A 15,230-nucleotide genomic window follows, 5' to 3' on the forward strand; every position below is an offset into this window, starting at 1 on the left:
AAAGTTAATGTTTTTGCCCTTCGAAATACTACAATAGTTAAAAGACGTAACTAAAAGTGAGACTATTTACTTTAGTTTTTTATCAACTTTATTAATCCGACAAGGGGCAATTAGTTAAGAGCCGCATGTAAACAACAGTACATAACACAAATCAGTGATCACACACATTTCTCACAACATGTAAGCAGTCAACTATGTGTGTCCTGATGCATTATTATTCTGCTAGTTAAAAAAGTAATTCATGCACACACATGTCAGTCAGCATGGCATCGCAGGTCAAGTTCGTAAAGAGCTTTATTCTGTCCATTTTAAAATATGATTTTGGCCGCCTCTCAATTTCTCAAATGGGTTAAACTAAAGATATTACCTCAGAAGTTCAAGTAAATGCACAAGAAACCCGCGCCCATTCAAGGGTGTGCATCTAACGTTACTGCATGGACAGAGAGAAAGCACTGACACCTGCAGGATTTCATCTGACGGTACTTTTTATTACTTTTTTGAAGAGACGACTCAACGCCGGCGATATGTTATGCCCTAAATTAATACATGATGATTAACTAACTGTATTTTTCTATGTACATTTCTGAAATGCACTTTCTGTAAATCTGCTTTGAAACATTATGTATTGTGAAAAGCGCTATACAAATAAATTTGAATTGAATTGAATTTTATTTAACACTAAAAAGTTAAATAAGCATATCTGTTCCGTGAGAGCAACAGTACCGCATTACAAGTGTGGTCTCTATATCTACAGTGTGGTCTCTATATCTATAGACGTTTTTAAATCTAAACTCCAAAAAGCAATTAAATTGTCAGACATCCATTAGTGCATGCGAGGGAAACAACTGGAAATACAGCGCTGGTTGTTCTCTCCATACCCGACAACGACGGAATCCAACGGCGTGCATGGGCGAAGGTATAATGCGTGTATTAAATTGTATGAAATAATCCCGAAAAAAGCACAAACACAGCTGAGGGTGACGCTAACAGACAGCAGACAAACGACTAGCAGTGACAGCAGCGGCAATCCACCTGTCAATCAAGTGGCCATGTCCTAAATTATGCAGAAATTTAAGGCTTAATATAATTTAAACGGATGAGTTGTAAAAAAATTCACCCCCCTCACAGTCGTTATGAAGGGCAAAATTAGCTATATTGACCAAAACAACTATTTGCCACCAGGCTGTAAACATATTGTTTTTCTGCTGTGAATTTGGGCATTTTAACATGGGGGAGATGCAGATTTGACTCACTTCTGCAGCCTGCCTCAAGAGGTCAGTCGATGAATTGCAGTTTAATTCACTTCCGTGTTGGTTTCAAGAGAGAGACGGGGAGGTTGCCGCTTGGACGTAACTGAAAGCAGCAGAAGCGGAGGAGCAGAGCAGTGAGAGGCGCTTGTCAATGCCCCGGCAAGTTCAACAGTCAGTAATTCATACTGTAACATTCGTTTGTTCGTTGTGTCAAGTTGCAGTTTGTTTGAAATAACAAACCTGTCCACCCGAAGAAAAACTCAACGAGGTGCTATTAGAAGACATCCTGTCATAGCTTTTTGGTACATAACGGCTACCGTAGATACAACACGCATTTGAAAAAGCTAGGCGCTGGAGAGCACAAATCGTTTGAATGCAAAATACAATTTCACCGCTAGATGGGTGAAATTCCTACACATTGTCCCTTTAAAAAAGGTGAAAACTACACTGTAAAAAATTTACTGTAAAATTTACAGCAACTTACTGGCAATTTTGGTTGCCAGTAAGCCTGTAAATTTTACAAGATTACCGTAAATCATAAACTACAATTAACTGTAAAAAATACAGCACACCTGTAAAAGCAGAAAAACAAGAGCAGCTGTGAATTTACAGTTCTTTATTGTATTATTTACAGTATGATTATTTGATAATTTGAGGAAACCGATTATCTTAAATTGGTCAATTGACATTTCATATTTATACTGTGATTTTATTTCATTTGAGTCCACTAAAAAAAAAAAAAAATTTTTAAATGAGTTAACAAACCATCTATTTAACTCAATCCTCTTGCAGATAATTGTTAGTTAACAAGAGCATACACCTGAATTGACGAACTTAACAAAAAGATCATCAATACATCAGCAACTACAGTCACTGCCTTTAAATAAAGCAACACACAGCATAACATCGGTGTTTCTCTGCTCATCCTGTACTGAAGCACAGGCTCTACTCTTCAACACAATGGTAACACACAAAACGCAACAGAAACACTTTAAATCCCAACAGATTAAACACTAACAGATCTCCACTATATCATTATGTGCAAAAACACATAAAATCACACTTCATTTCAGCATTTACTCTCCTGAGCAGTCATTCATATAAATATATATTCACATTTCACATTTATTGTCACATAAATACATGCACAGAAAATAACTTATTTTGTTTAGTAAATTTGACTTAGATTGTATAGTAAACTACTGACTTCCAGCCACAGCCATATATTTAATCAACTGAAAAGAAAAGAAGACAGTACATATCTAAAGATCTCAGCAGAGGAGGAGTAAATAACTCATTACCAGCATCACTTGACAAGGTCTTTTTGTGAATTAACTGAGGTTTAGATGTTGATGATTTATGGTTTAGTTTGTAGTCACCATGATGGTGATAAGTGTTGGCTTTAGTTGGGCTGTTACCCTTGACATTGCAACATTAGTTTTTCTCTGGCTGCTTTACCTGTGTGTTTATAAGGCACAACAGTTATAGCAATAAAGCCAAGAGAAAAGAAATCTGGCGACAATGGCTGTGTATTGATGATATCATCAAAAGAGCTTACAGATGAGTAGCACCTCATTTCACCCAGAGTTGAATGTCTTCTCAGTCATGTGGTCCTTTCCTTATAATTGATTAATATAGCGATTTTCCATAAAACAATTTAACAGCATTATCATTTGAATGATTTTAAAAACAATATGGCATAGATAGTTTAAAAACACATCATGTTATTAAGTCACACACAGACATCAACAATCAGCGTATGAATCTCAACAATGGTGACACTCAAATGAAACGCTTCATGTTGCAATGCATGCTGGGTATCACCTTAATACAGAACTCCCAGCATGCATTGCAGCATGCATAAATTATGCAGCTGAATTGTCTTATTTTCTTTTCTTCTTACCATGTGCTTTTATTTTTGTTGTTGTTTTTTGATGTGACTTTTTAGTAGCTTGATTTGTGATGTTCAGAGTTGATATATATCTATATTATGTTTGTCACCATAGTTGAGGTTCATATACTGATTCTTGATACACGTGTGTTCCAGTTGCTTGAAAGGTTTTGTGAATCTTATATACGTCAAACACAAATTACCTGATATAATCACAACTGAACGTCATCATCATGCTGTAGAATCACATGACTACACCAATCAGTAAGGAGAAATCTATTACAACCTCAATTTCATAATCAATAAATTATTCTGATCAAGATCAGCCACTGGATGTTGTCAAGGCTGATATCAATAGACAACCATCAACACCTAAACATCATTTTACTTGACTTCTATTGCCATAACAAATTTGTCTCATAAAGACATGGTTGTACTAGTCAAAGTAAAACTAATGTTAAACTTATCAAGAGTCAAGAGCCCAACTAAAGTAAACACTAATCACGATCATGGTAACTTCAAATGAAATATTTTCAATAAATCATCCACATCTAACCCTCAGCTATTTCTCAGTAAGTCTGATTATGACAGAAATAAAGAGAGTCTGGTTAGTAATAAGTGAAGCTGGTAATGCTGTTTGTGGAGTTGTTTAATCCTCCTATGCTGAGATCTTCACAGATTTAATGTCTTCTTTTCTCTTCAGTGGATTTCCTCTAAGGCTGTGGCTGAAGTCAGTTGTTTCCTGAAAAATCTCAGTCAAATGTACTAAACAAAAAAGTAAAATTATGTGAATTACTTTATGTGATTTTATGTGTTTTTGCACATAATGATATATAGTGGAGATCTGTTAGTGTTTAATCTGTTGGGATTTAAAGTGTTTCTGTTGAGTTTTGTGTGTCACCATTGTGTTGAAGAGTAGAGCCTGTGCTTCAGTTCAGGAGGAGCAGAGAAACACTGAGGTTAAGCTGAATGTTGCTTTATTTAAAGGTAGCGACTGTGTATTTGCTGATGCATTAAAGTTATTGAACTCATTCATGTGTGCTGTTGTTATCTAGTAGGATTTAGTTAAATGTATGTTTCTAGTTAACTCATAAAGTCTTTTTCTTAGTAGACTCAAATGAAATTAGCTCACGGTATAACTATTTCATGGCAAATTTCCTCAAATGAAATGAGTTGTCTCAGGTTTTAATTCAATGCATTATTAATAACAGTAACATACTGTAAATAATACAGTAAAGAACTGTAAATTCACAGCTGGTCTTGTTTTGCTGATTTTACAGGTGTGCTGTATTTTTTACAGTATAATTGTAGTTTATGATTTACAGTACTCTTGTAAAATGTACAGGCTTACTGGCAACCAAAATTGCCAGTAAGTTGCTGTAATTTTTACAGCAATTTGTTAAAGTGTAGGCTTAATTGAAAGCAACGTGTTCACATTTTATTGGACACGCTCAGGCAGCAATTACAGCTTTGAGTGTTTGTGGTCACTATTATGGCCATATGGAATATGCTGTTGACTTCTCATAGAGATTTACAGTACGTTTTACATTGTTCCAGATTGGATTACGGCCTGGGGGCAACAAAGATAAAAACTTTAGTTAAAATCATAAACTAATTATCATTAAGGGGTTTCTTAAAAGTCCCCCTGTAGTCAATAATTTTATCCCTTAAAACTCATCTTTGATCACCAAAATGACATTACCGGTAATATTTGAACGTTTTTTTTTTTCTGTAAAAAAAACAAAACAAACATTCATGCCTTAAAATAGCTTGAATGTAACTCTACACCCTTGCAAATGAGCCCCGCCTCCACTCACTCACAGCAGCTCAGAGATCCACTCAGCCAATTTACTGAGGTAAACGCTGCACAATGATATCGCTCTTTACAGTCGGACACATAACGGTAATTAATATGATTAGCCTTTTCTTCACTATGTTATCAAACAGCTTATAATGTGTTGCTAATGTTACACAAACCACATCACAGAACGTCAGTGGAGAAAGGCACATTCATCAAAACATCGTAATTCATCATGCACCCGCTATATTGCTAAATCTACCCGATTTTTCATATCAACAAAATAATATACTGGGATAACCTGGCTTCTCTTGTGACTTTGCAGTTACTGATATGCTAAAGCCCACAGGCACGTTACAAGGTAGTGTGTGACGTCAGAAACACCGGCGATTTCAAACCGTGTGTTTGAGACTGTCTTTGGTTCACTGCAGTTTTAAGGAGAAAACACTCAGCAATGCTGTCGACTTATGGATTTACAAATGGTTTGTCTTAAAACACATTAAAAACACCACATAGACATAATACACATAAAACTTGATTTTCACCACAGGGGGATTTAAACTTGAGGGGAATATTGGCCTTTGATTGGGCACAATAATATTTAGTTTTGAGTGCTTAGAAAGTAAGATAAATTGGTTATTCAGTAATGGGAGAATAACTTACATTTGGAATGAACACTTTTGCAACACACTGCACAAAAACATCAACAGACCAATACGTCTAAAACACACACACACACACACACACACACACACACACACACACACACACACACACACACACACACACACACACACACACACACACACACACACACACACACACACACACACACACACACACACACACACACACACACACACACACACAATAGCGACCAAAACTCTTTATTTCAAAATGGGCAGAATAAAAAGATAATTATTACTGTATCCTTTTTTTCCATTTTGAACTGATGCAGATGACACAACAGAAAGGCAGTGAGAAAATGAGTTTGGAAGAGGTTCAAGCATGACATCCCGACACTAACAGACCATGTGCAAGATGGTACATTCTTAAGTCAATTAAAAACAAAGAGCAATTGAAATAAAACATATCATTGCTTGAAGATTGGCATAAGTAGTTCCTTACTGTCCACTGTGCTTCAATACAAGGTTAAAAACACACACCATTTTCTTTTCTCACTATCAGCTGTCCAGCTCTTCATGGTGATTGTCCAAGTGAGCATCCGCCCAAATATCTCTTATACACTTTCTTAATTCTTGTGCAAAATGTTACACGCACACTAGTCTTACACTAATGCAAAAAAAAAGAAAAGAAAATAAGCTTCAATAACAAAACTAAATGTTCAAGTAAATTAACAAGAATAAAAAAATTAACTTCCACAAGTCTTTAAGTTTAAAGCTGCAGTCCGGCGTTTTTCCTCTTTGTCGCCATCTCTGTTCGAAATCTACAATTGCAGTCATTCGCGGAATTATACATTTTACGTGAGTTGTACTTCGACACCCTCGACACGGCACAGCGCGGATGAACACGGTGTTTGAGGAGAGAGTGTGTGTCAGTCACCGCCGGTGTGGATACTGGCATTCAGAATCACAGATTATTCTTTTTGGAAGTATGACCAACATAAGGGTTTTCACCGGAAAATGTCATCTGAACTAGTAAGAAACATCCACCTTTTGTTCTGGTTCTGTCATTGAGTAAATCGCGCTGATTAAAACTAACAATCGCTTATATGTTATCATATCACGTAAAACCGTGCAAATTATACTTTGTTCTCAAATTGTTAATGTTAACAACGTCAGCATTGCGTGACTACATGTAATGTCCTTCCGATATTATCCTTGTTTTCGCATGGGCCGGTTGCAGTCTCTTTTTTCTGTAGCCACTCCGAAGTCCGAACGAAGTCTTTGGCATTTTACACCGGGTGAATCTGCAGTTGTCACTGCATGTCTTTTTTTGAATCGAGCTAAGGCAAGCAGAAAGTTTTGAACACTGGCTGGTTATGTATTTTCTCAAATATGTATTTTGGATCATTTTTAACCCAAAAAAAGCTACGGACTGCAGCTTTAATTTAAAAGTGCTTTCCGAAATAACTGCACGTTTCAACAGTTGTTACCTGAAGAAGTTACCTGCCCACTGTACTTCAATATAAGGTTTAAAAAAACACACCATGTTCTCACTATCAGCTGTCCAGCTCTTCATGGTGATTGTCCAAGTGGGCATCCGCCCAAATATCTCTTATACACTTTTTATTCTTTTGCAAAATGTTACACGCACACTGGTGGTGTAACACGAATGGAAAACAAAACAAAACAAAACAAAACAGGACTATAAGCTTCAGTAACAAAACTAAATGGACTTTTAAGTAAATTAACATGAAAAAATATACACTTGTTTTCCAAGTCTTTAAGTTTAACTTAAGAGTGCTTTCCGAAACAACTGCCCGGTTGAACAGTCCTCTGCAAGGAGTCGCCCCAGGCGCGTGTGTGTCAGGGCTCTGGCTGCACCTTCAGCAAGCTCTTCAGGTGCTCGGACATCTGCGCTCGGCTGCAGTCGTGCTGGAGGCGGCGCTCGCCCACCCAGTGCCGGGGCGGCTTGGGGAGGACGCTGGGCGAGGGCGGCTCGCTGAACTTGGCTCCGGCGTACGTCTGGAGCTCGGGGGCGCAGACGCTCGCCCTCCTCAGCGGGACCTTCTCTGAGCGCATGGAGATCTGAGTGTTGTCTGGCGTGTTCCTCTGCCTGCGCTTGTTCAGGTTCTCGCTGGTTTGCTCAAGCCTGTGGACACACTGGCTTCCTCGCTCATCACACTCGATGTTCGACTTCGGCTGCTGAAGACACACAAGAAACGGTTACACTTTATTTGGTTTTACAGTGTCCTTGTTACATATGTTACATGTACTTACTAGCGGTGTAACGATACACGTATTCGTATTGAACCGTTTGGTACGGTTTTCGGTACGCATTTTTAAACCGAACGGTTCGTTCGACCATTTTTCCTGCCGACCAAAATTTCGTTATTTCAAATGTAGGCGCGTGGCAAGCGCGCTCATAATGTGAGAGACGCCGGCGTGACCACAAGATTGCCCAACATCAAATGGCAAATGTAAGCGGAACGAAACTGAGCTGCTCGTTATTGTGTGGTTGACGGGCCGTTTATCAGTTTTGACCAATGCAGCGCGAGCCGATCTTGACATCAGCACTGTCACTACACAGCCAAATCCAGTAAAGAAAACATTTGAGTTCGCCACTGAAGTAATAACATCGCTGCGAGATCTAGAGAGAAACATTCGCATTTCTCCGTTATTAACGGATCAAACAGCGCTGACGTGGAAACCAGGAAGAAACACTGTGCCATGAATGAACTATCCAGTGTCCACAGATCAGCACATTCACCATGGATTTACTGGAGTAACACTACTAACTGTAACCATGGGAGTGTGGCAGGAATAGTAGGCTATAATGCTTTCAATTAACATTACGTCGGTTTTATTTTGACATTATGAATACAACTGCTGCCCTCAAATGTTAATCTGAACTAAAATAAACCTTTGTTTATAACTACTACAATATTACATTTCATTTTGTCCAAGGAGCTGTTTTGTTTTATAAGCTCCCAAGAAAAGTCAAGTATAGCTCCATCATTGCTCAAAGTAAAAAAAAAAATACTTTATGATGTTAGTTTTAATAAAAATATAATTAAAAATAATTAAATCAAGGAAATTTCTCTGGCATTTCTTTCTTTTTGCTGTATCGAAAACGTACCGAACCGTGACACAAGTGTATCGTATCGAACCGAACCGTGAATTTTGTGAACCGTTACACCCCTAGTACTTACCATAGCAATAACAGTAAATTATGCATAATTACATGCAACTAAACCTCAACCAAATCATAATTCTACCCTAACCCCATAGTAAGTACGTGTAGTTGCTTAATATTACTCAGTACTTAAATATATAATTACACTGTAACAAAGACACCTTAAAATAAAGTTTAACCCATGACGTAATTACACAGATTACATGTACTTACTGTAGTAATAACAGTAAATTCTACATACTTACAAGTAACCATATATAGTAAGTACATGTGGTCAATTAATATTACACAGTACTTACTTGAGTAAATACACTGTAACAACATCACCTTATTAAGATTTGTTGCAGACAACGGCTCATGTGTTCTCTCTGATCTTCTAAACCGTTCTGAATCATTTGTTTTCAATACAATTGACCAAATCACAACTATAGCTGTGTTTCCATCCCAAACTGTGAATTTAACTATGCACACAGTTGGAATATCGCATAAAACATTTGCTAATAAAGCAGCGCTTCATCATGTGTTCAAGAGAATAAAATTTCCACTTCCTGGAAAATTGGTGCAAAATATCTGTAATAAAAATGGAAGTTGCAACAATCGGGGAGTTATTTTGGTGGACATGCCGCATTCAAGACCTGGAAGTAAACACCCACTGCTGGGCTTTTTGTGTGCTATTTTTATCCTCCGGGTTTAAGTTTGTCTTGCCACAGGATGTGTTGTTTTCTCACAGCTATAGACCTCATTCGGGCTAGACGCCATATTGAATCTAATGCGGAAGACAACGAGGCTTTGAGGGATAGACTTGCATTCTTTGCGATGGCAAGCACTGTATAAAGGGCCTAGACCACATCATCTTCAAAACTCACAACTCCTGTTTTATAGAGTTTTTGCAAGTTTTTTCCAAACAATCAGTATCTTGTCGAACAGCACTGTACTTCTATCCCTCACAGCCTCGTTTTCATGCCTGTCAGAATTTAGCACGCATTGCTGTCCTACGACAGGCGCTTCACACAGTGAGATCGCATACAGTAAGTGAGAGATGCATTAATGGAACAAAATGAGTTTGTTTTTGCTTTACAAGAGTTTGTGCGTCACATAAATTCGATCCACGATTCATCCACACTGTGAGTGTAACTTTACAGCTCCACGGCATATAAAAATGCAGCAAAATAAGCCTCAAATTGATAAAAGATGCAACAGCGTAATGTGTTCATTTTGTTGCATGTAATGGTGAATTGCAGTGGGAATTTGTGGGAATCTTTGATGCTGTTAACTCAATGAGAGCGAAATAAAACTGAATCGAAGGCCATTGTTGTGTTGTCAGTCTCTTACCATGCCCACTTCTGTAGCACTTTTTTAAACTGTAGTGAGAACTAACTAACTAACTGGTGTTGAAACCATGTGTAATATGTCAAATGTTGAGCACGCACAGAAAGCCGCTCCTCAGACAGCGCCAGTACCGATTTGAGTTCTCTTTAAAGTCTTGAACTGACAAAATCACACTGAATTACGTAGTGTAATAGCGCAGCGCTTCTGTGTTGCACGTCACACGCAGGCTCACTATTGGCCGACGCTGGTCATGTGTGTGATGCGTGAGGTACAACACAGAAGCGCTGCGCTGTTACACTACGTGAACTCACTCGAGGCCCACAGAGAAGGAAATGAATAGTTGAATAAAGTCGTTATTTTTGTTTGTTTTTCGCGCACAAAAGGTTTTCTTGTCGCTTGATAAACTTAAGATTGAGCCACTGTAGTCACTCGGACTATTTTAACAATGTCTTTCATAACTTTTGGGCCGGCCAGTTTCAATCCCTTAAGAAGCCTATGGAGGAGTGATCCAGCTCTCAGATTTAATCAAAAATATCTTCATATCTGTCCAGAAGATGAACGAAAGTCTTACGGGGTTGATCAACATGAGGGAGAGTAATTACTGACAGAGTTTACATTTTGGGGTGAACTAACCCTTTAATGTAGACATATTAAATGTATTAAAGGAGTAATGGAATATAAACAGTATTTTTTTGTGATTAAGCTATAGCATTTGTGCATTTATACTAAATGTATTTAGGCTCCTGTTTTTCATACAAATACCATAGAAATCATATAGTTAGGTCAATGACGTGACGGGTCATTTCTTTGTCCAAAGGCCTTAATAATAATAAAAAACAAAGATATGACATCCAAAGTATATAAGGAAGTACAACTTGATCTCTTTTAATGAATCCAAAAGGTTTTATTTATATTTTAGTACATTTAAAGGTATTTTAAAGATTTTGAAGTGTCACAAGGTCATTCGGTTTAAACGTCAGAAGAAAATGGTTGCAAAATTAATTATATCTCCCCTTTTTTTTCACACTTTTAAAAACCTTATTCGTCACAGACCCAGTTATATTTCACCATGGTATTGAGTTGATATATACATGGTTTTAACTGTGGTTATCGTGATCTAAATGTATGATACTATGGAAGAATGGTAAAATTTAAATATTCTGATTGTTTGAGTTTTAAAATAATGCAATAAAATAATGCAAGAAGTCAGAATATTAAAATTTTGCCGTATAAAAATGAGGTTTTTACAAATGTTACTGTTTTTGAATAGCCTATACATTGACATCTGCATCCTAACTCTAGCTATTCCTACTGTCAACTCAAGCTACTGCCAAGTGTGCATTTCTAAGAGACAAAACACGTAATATTATTAATATTGCAGCCTCCACTGCAAACTGTGCTGAAGATACACGTTATCAGAGTCAGGAAACACAAACCTGTTTCATGACTTTAACAATATCACCCGTTAGCACATGCAGAAACTAAGAAATTAATTTTTCTATTAAGATATTTATTTTAAGGAAAAATGACTGGAAAGGTATAAAGAATAAAAAAAAACGTGAAGTATTCGTCATGTTCTGACAATAAAGAGTCGTTTAAAACCACAGTTAATGGTCTGGTTTCTACAACTGTCACTCGGGAGCAAAAATCTGCCTTGAAAATTGAAAGGATTAAATATTTGGGCAAAAGTCTCTCAGATTGGTACTCGCGAATACTCTTTCAAGTCTTCCTGGGCTTGCATGGACATATTCGCACAAAACTATGTTAAATTGCCCGTCTTGTCGAGTATCATCGTACACTCAAAAAAATGATATGTTGGCTTTACTTAACTTTTTTTTGTAAACAGGTTCCACCGGTTCCACATAACTATGTTTCGTTAAACAAACATAATATGTTCATGTAACTTCAACATCATGGAATTTGGTCATTTTAAGCGACCCAATTAAACTCTGAGCTAATGAGTTAATTAAGTGAATAACTGAGTGATGATTGAGCATTATTGAAGACACCTGATGTAAACAAGCAGAATCTCTGAAGGAGAAAACCGGAATGTTTAAGTCACCATTATGGAGATAAGTGTGTGTTTTAGTTGGGCTCTTGACCATTAACTTATTAACTTTAGATTTTGTTTGGTTGCTGTACATGAGTCATAACAGCTGGATGAACAATAAACAAAGGTCATCTGATGGTATTGGTTGTGTTTTAACATAATCATTATTTCATAATCATTTGACCTGAGTCACTGAACTTATATTAAACCAACTTTCTGAGTTAAGTTTACCTTATGGATAATAACAGCACTGTCATTGTAGAGCATACTATTTTTTTTTACTTTTCGATGAAATTCAAATAATAAAATCAATAAATAAAAAAGAAACTTCCTAAAAAATATTTTCAGTAGACACACACAGACATCAAGAATCAGCCTGTAAATCTCACCAATGGTGACAATTATAAAGCATGTTGTAGTGCATTCTGGGTGCCACCAATCAAAACTCATTCATGGCTCCCATCATGCATTGCTGCATGAATAAATAATGAGCTTATGATCTGTTTGTCACCATTGCTGAGATTCATATGCTGATTCTTGATGTCTGTGTGTGCCTATTCTAATATTTTTTAGAAAGTTTCTTTTTTATTTCTTGATTTGGTCATTTGAATTTCATTGAAAAATTTAAAAATAGTATGCTCTACAATGATAGTGCTGTTATTATCCATAAGGTAAAATTAACTCAGAAATTCGGTTTAATATAAGTTCAGTGACTCAGGTCAAATGATTGTGAAATAATTATTATGTTAAAACACAACCAATACCACCATATGACCTTTGTTTGTTGTTCATCGGGCTGTTATAACTCATGTACAGCAACCAAACAAAATCTAAAGTTTATAAGTTAATGGTCAAGAGCCCAACTAAACAAATACTTATCTCCATAATAGTGACTTAAACATTCCGGTTTTCTCCTTCAGAGATTCTGCTTGTTAACATCAGGTGTCTTCAATAATGCTCAATCATCACTCAGTTATTCACTTAATTAACTCATTAGCTCAGAGTTTAATTGGGTCGCTTAAAATGACCAAATTCCATGATGTTGAAGTTACATGAACATATTATGTTTGTTTAACGAAACATAGTTATGTGGAACCGGTGGAACCTGTTTACAAAAAAAAGTTAAGTAAAGCCAACATATCATTTTTTTGAGTGTAAACATAGTCGATTATGTCTTAAGTGAACGTAAACGTGAGATAAGATGCGTGTGTAACAGTATATTGGATCCGTGCAGGCTCTTAAAGTGACAGCAGCCTAATAATCCTCCCATCTATTTATATAGCTTAATTAAACAAAACTGCTCTTGACTGAATCATTTTAATAAGGGTTAATCTACATTTATACAGTGAAGACTATGTAGTGATATTTTACATTTGTTTACTAATTCTGTATCTGTTAATCTAGTTTACACCTAGGCCTACATGAAAAACCTGAAAAGAACTATTTATTTAGTTTGTTCTGTTGTATTTATTTGTGCTATTGCTCGTAATTTGATTATTTGTTCTTATTTTATTACTGTCTTGAACTATTTTTTAAATGTATACAAGTAAGGCTCGCAGTTTTTGGTGTCATGACCTTTTTTTATGGTTACATAGATCAAAAACAACTAGGCCTAAAACAATAACAAGGCCTATTTTATTTGTTTATATATATATATATATATATATATTTGTGTGTGTGTGGTGGACCACCGGGTTGTGTTGAGCCCTGAACTGATATGAAAAATTGTATCATGACAATTTTTTTTTTGCCATATCGTCCAACTTTATATAGAAGGCAATGAAATCAGACTCAAGGATGCAGGTGTAATAATAATTTAAAAAAATATATCTTATTTTTAACCCCCAGGTTTCCAGAGTTAAGACCCAAAATGCAAATTGTCCTATTATAGTGTTGGGTGGGTGTGTGTCTCTTTGCACCTGAGCAGATGCGTACATTTGGGACCATCTGATGATCCTGCATACATTTCATGGCAGAAAAGAAGAAGATGATGATGAAGAAGAAGAAGAGGAGGAAAAGAAAGAATCAGTACAAACACACTTCTGTGATTGAACCCCCAAATACAGGTCATTTATTTAGTATGGGGTTCAGTCACTCTTTTGATGCTGATATAGTGTCTGCCAGGATTCAAAAGCATCTGATTTATCAAGACTTGTGGGATTCGAACCCACAAGATTTCAGTTATCAAACTATTTACAAACTATTACACTGACTAAATATATACTATCAGCGTTTAGTCCAAAAAAAACATCACTGAACATGCGGAAGCGCCACGGCACATGCTCGGAAAGCCTGTTATCACCAGGGCAGTAATAAAGCATGTTACCTGTTGTTTATTCGTGGCTGGTTTAGACTGAGCTGGTTTGAGCTCTTCATGGGTGGTTAATGGAGATTTAAAGCTGCTTTTGTTGCTGTTTGCTGATGCTTTGTTGTGTTTACTGTGAACGTTTCGTCCTCTCTTCTTCAAGAGCGCTTGTTTTGATCTGCTTATCTTCATTGCTTTATTCTCCACGCTTGATTCGACACGATGTCCAAAAGCATCGCCCAGCATGATATCAGCTGCACTATACAGATAACTTTGTGTCAAATACGCCCAGATGTAAACAGAGACTGATGGTGCTGCTGGTGCAGAAGATGTTGTGGGATGTTTGGTCGTATCTTGAGGTCCGCAAAAGGTGACGGTCAAGGAAGTCTTCTAAATCAAATTTTTTTTTTATCTCTGTCTTCGCTAATTCTATTAAAAATATGCGTCTGTAACGCGCTGCAAATGTGAAACCATCGCCGTTTCCTTTTCCTCCCCCGTAATGGCCCCTCAAGCACTTACTGCGCATGCGCGGCGCCCTCTATTACATCATATCGGCTTCAAAGCATTAGATTTGAAATTGAGACGTTAAAGCGAATAATATAGGAATAAGTAAGAGTCACAAGTATAAGTATAACACACATTTCGCCAAAGTATTGACCGTATAAAACTAAATCTAAATTGTAGGTGAGTGTTTTAATTTGTGCTGAGCAGCTTTTATCTGGTGGCTCATTAGAAATATATTTTTATGTATAAATACGTGCATATTTATACAAATATATCCATTAGTA

General features: G+C 36.7%; 1 protein-coding gene across 2 annotated transcripts; it reads right to left on the reverse strand.

The window, feature by feature from the left end:
* Positions 1-7,254: 7,254 nt before the first annotated feature.
* On the reverse strand, positions 7,255-14,886 carry pnrc1 (proline-rich nuclear receptor coactivator 1). 2 transcript variants are annotated; one of them, XM_056247866.1, is made up of 2 exons: positions 14,464-14,886; positions 7,255-7,764 (listed from the first exon to the last, which is right to left on the reverse strand). In XM_056247866.1, exons 1-2 carry the CDS (start codon positions 14,686-14,688, stop codon positions 7,429-7,431), a joined length of 561 nt encoding a protein of 186 aa, XP_056103841.1. In that variant the 5' UTR covers positions 14,689-14,886; the 3' UTR covers positions 7,255-7,428. The 2 variants fall into 2 exon arrangements, with proteins under 2 accessions (XP_056103841.1, XP_056103763.1); XM_056247788.1 differs by having other exon boundaries at positions 7,255-7,767; positions 14,464-14,878.
* Positions 14,887-15,230: the final 344 nt, after the last annotated feature.

Source organism: Rhinichthys klamathensis, unplaced genomic scaffold (assembly GCF_029890125.1).
Source record: "Rhinichthys klamathensis goyatoka isolate OS25496 unplaced genomic scaffold, OSU_Roscu_1.1 h1tg000001l_1, whole genome shotgun sequence".
Taxonomy (NCBI): domain Eukaryota; kingdom Metazoa; phylum Chordata; class Actinopteri; order Cypriniformes; family Leuciscidae; genus Rhinichthys; species Rhinichthys klamathensis.

Bases quoted from the DNA above. Each gene is read 5' to 3' on its own strand.
- pnrc1 (XM_056247788.1), bottom strand. From the start codon at position 14,688: ATGCTGGGCGATGCTTTTGGACATCGTGTCGAATCAAGCGTGGAGAAT. The intron at 7,768-14,463 runs GTAACATGCTTT...GTGTGTCTTCAG, and splicing joins CAGCCACGAATAAACAACAG to CAGCCGAAGTCGAACATCGA.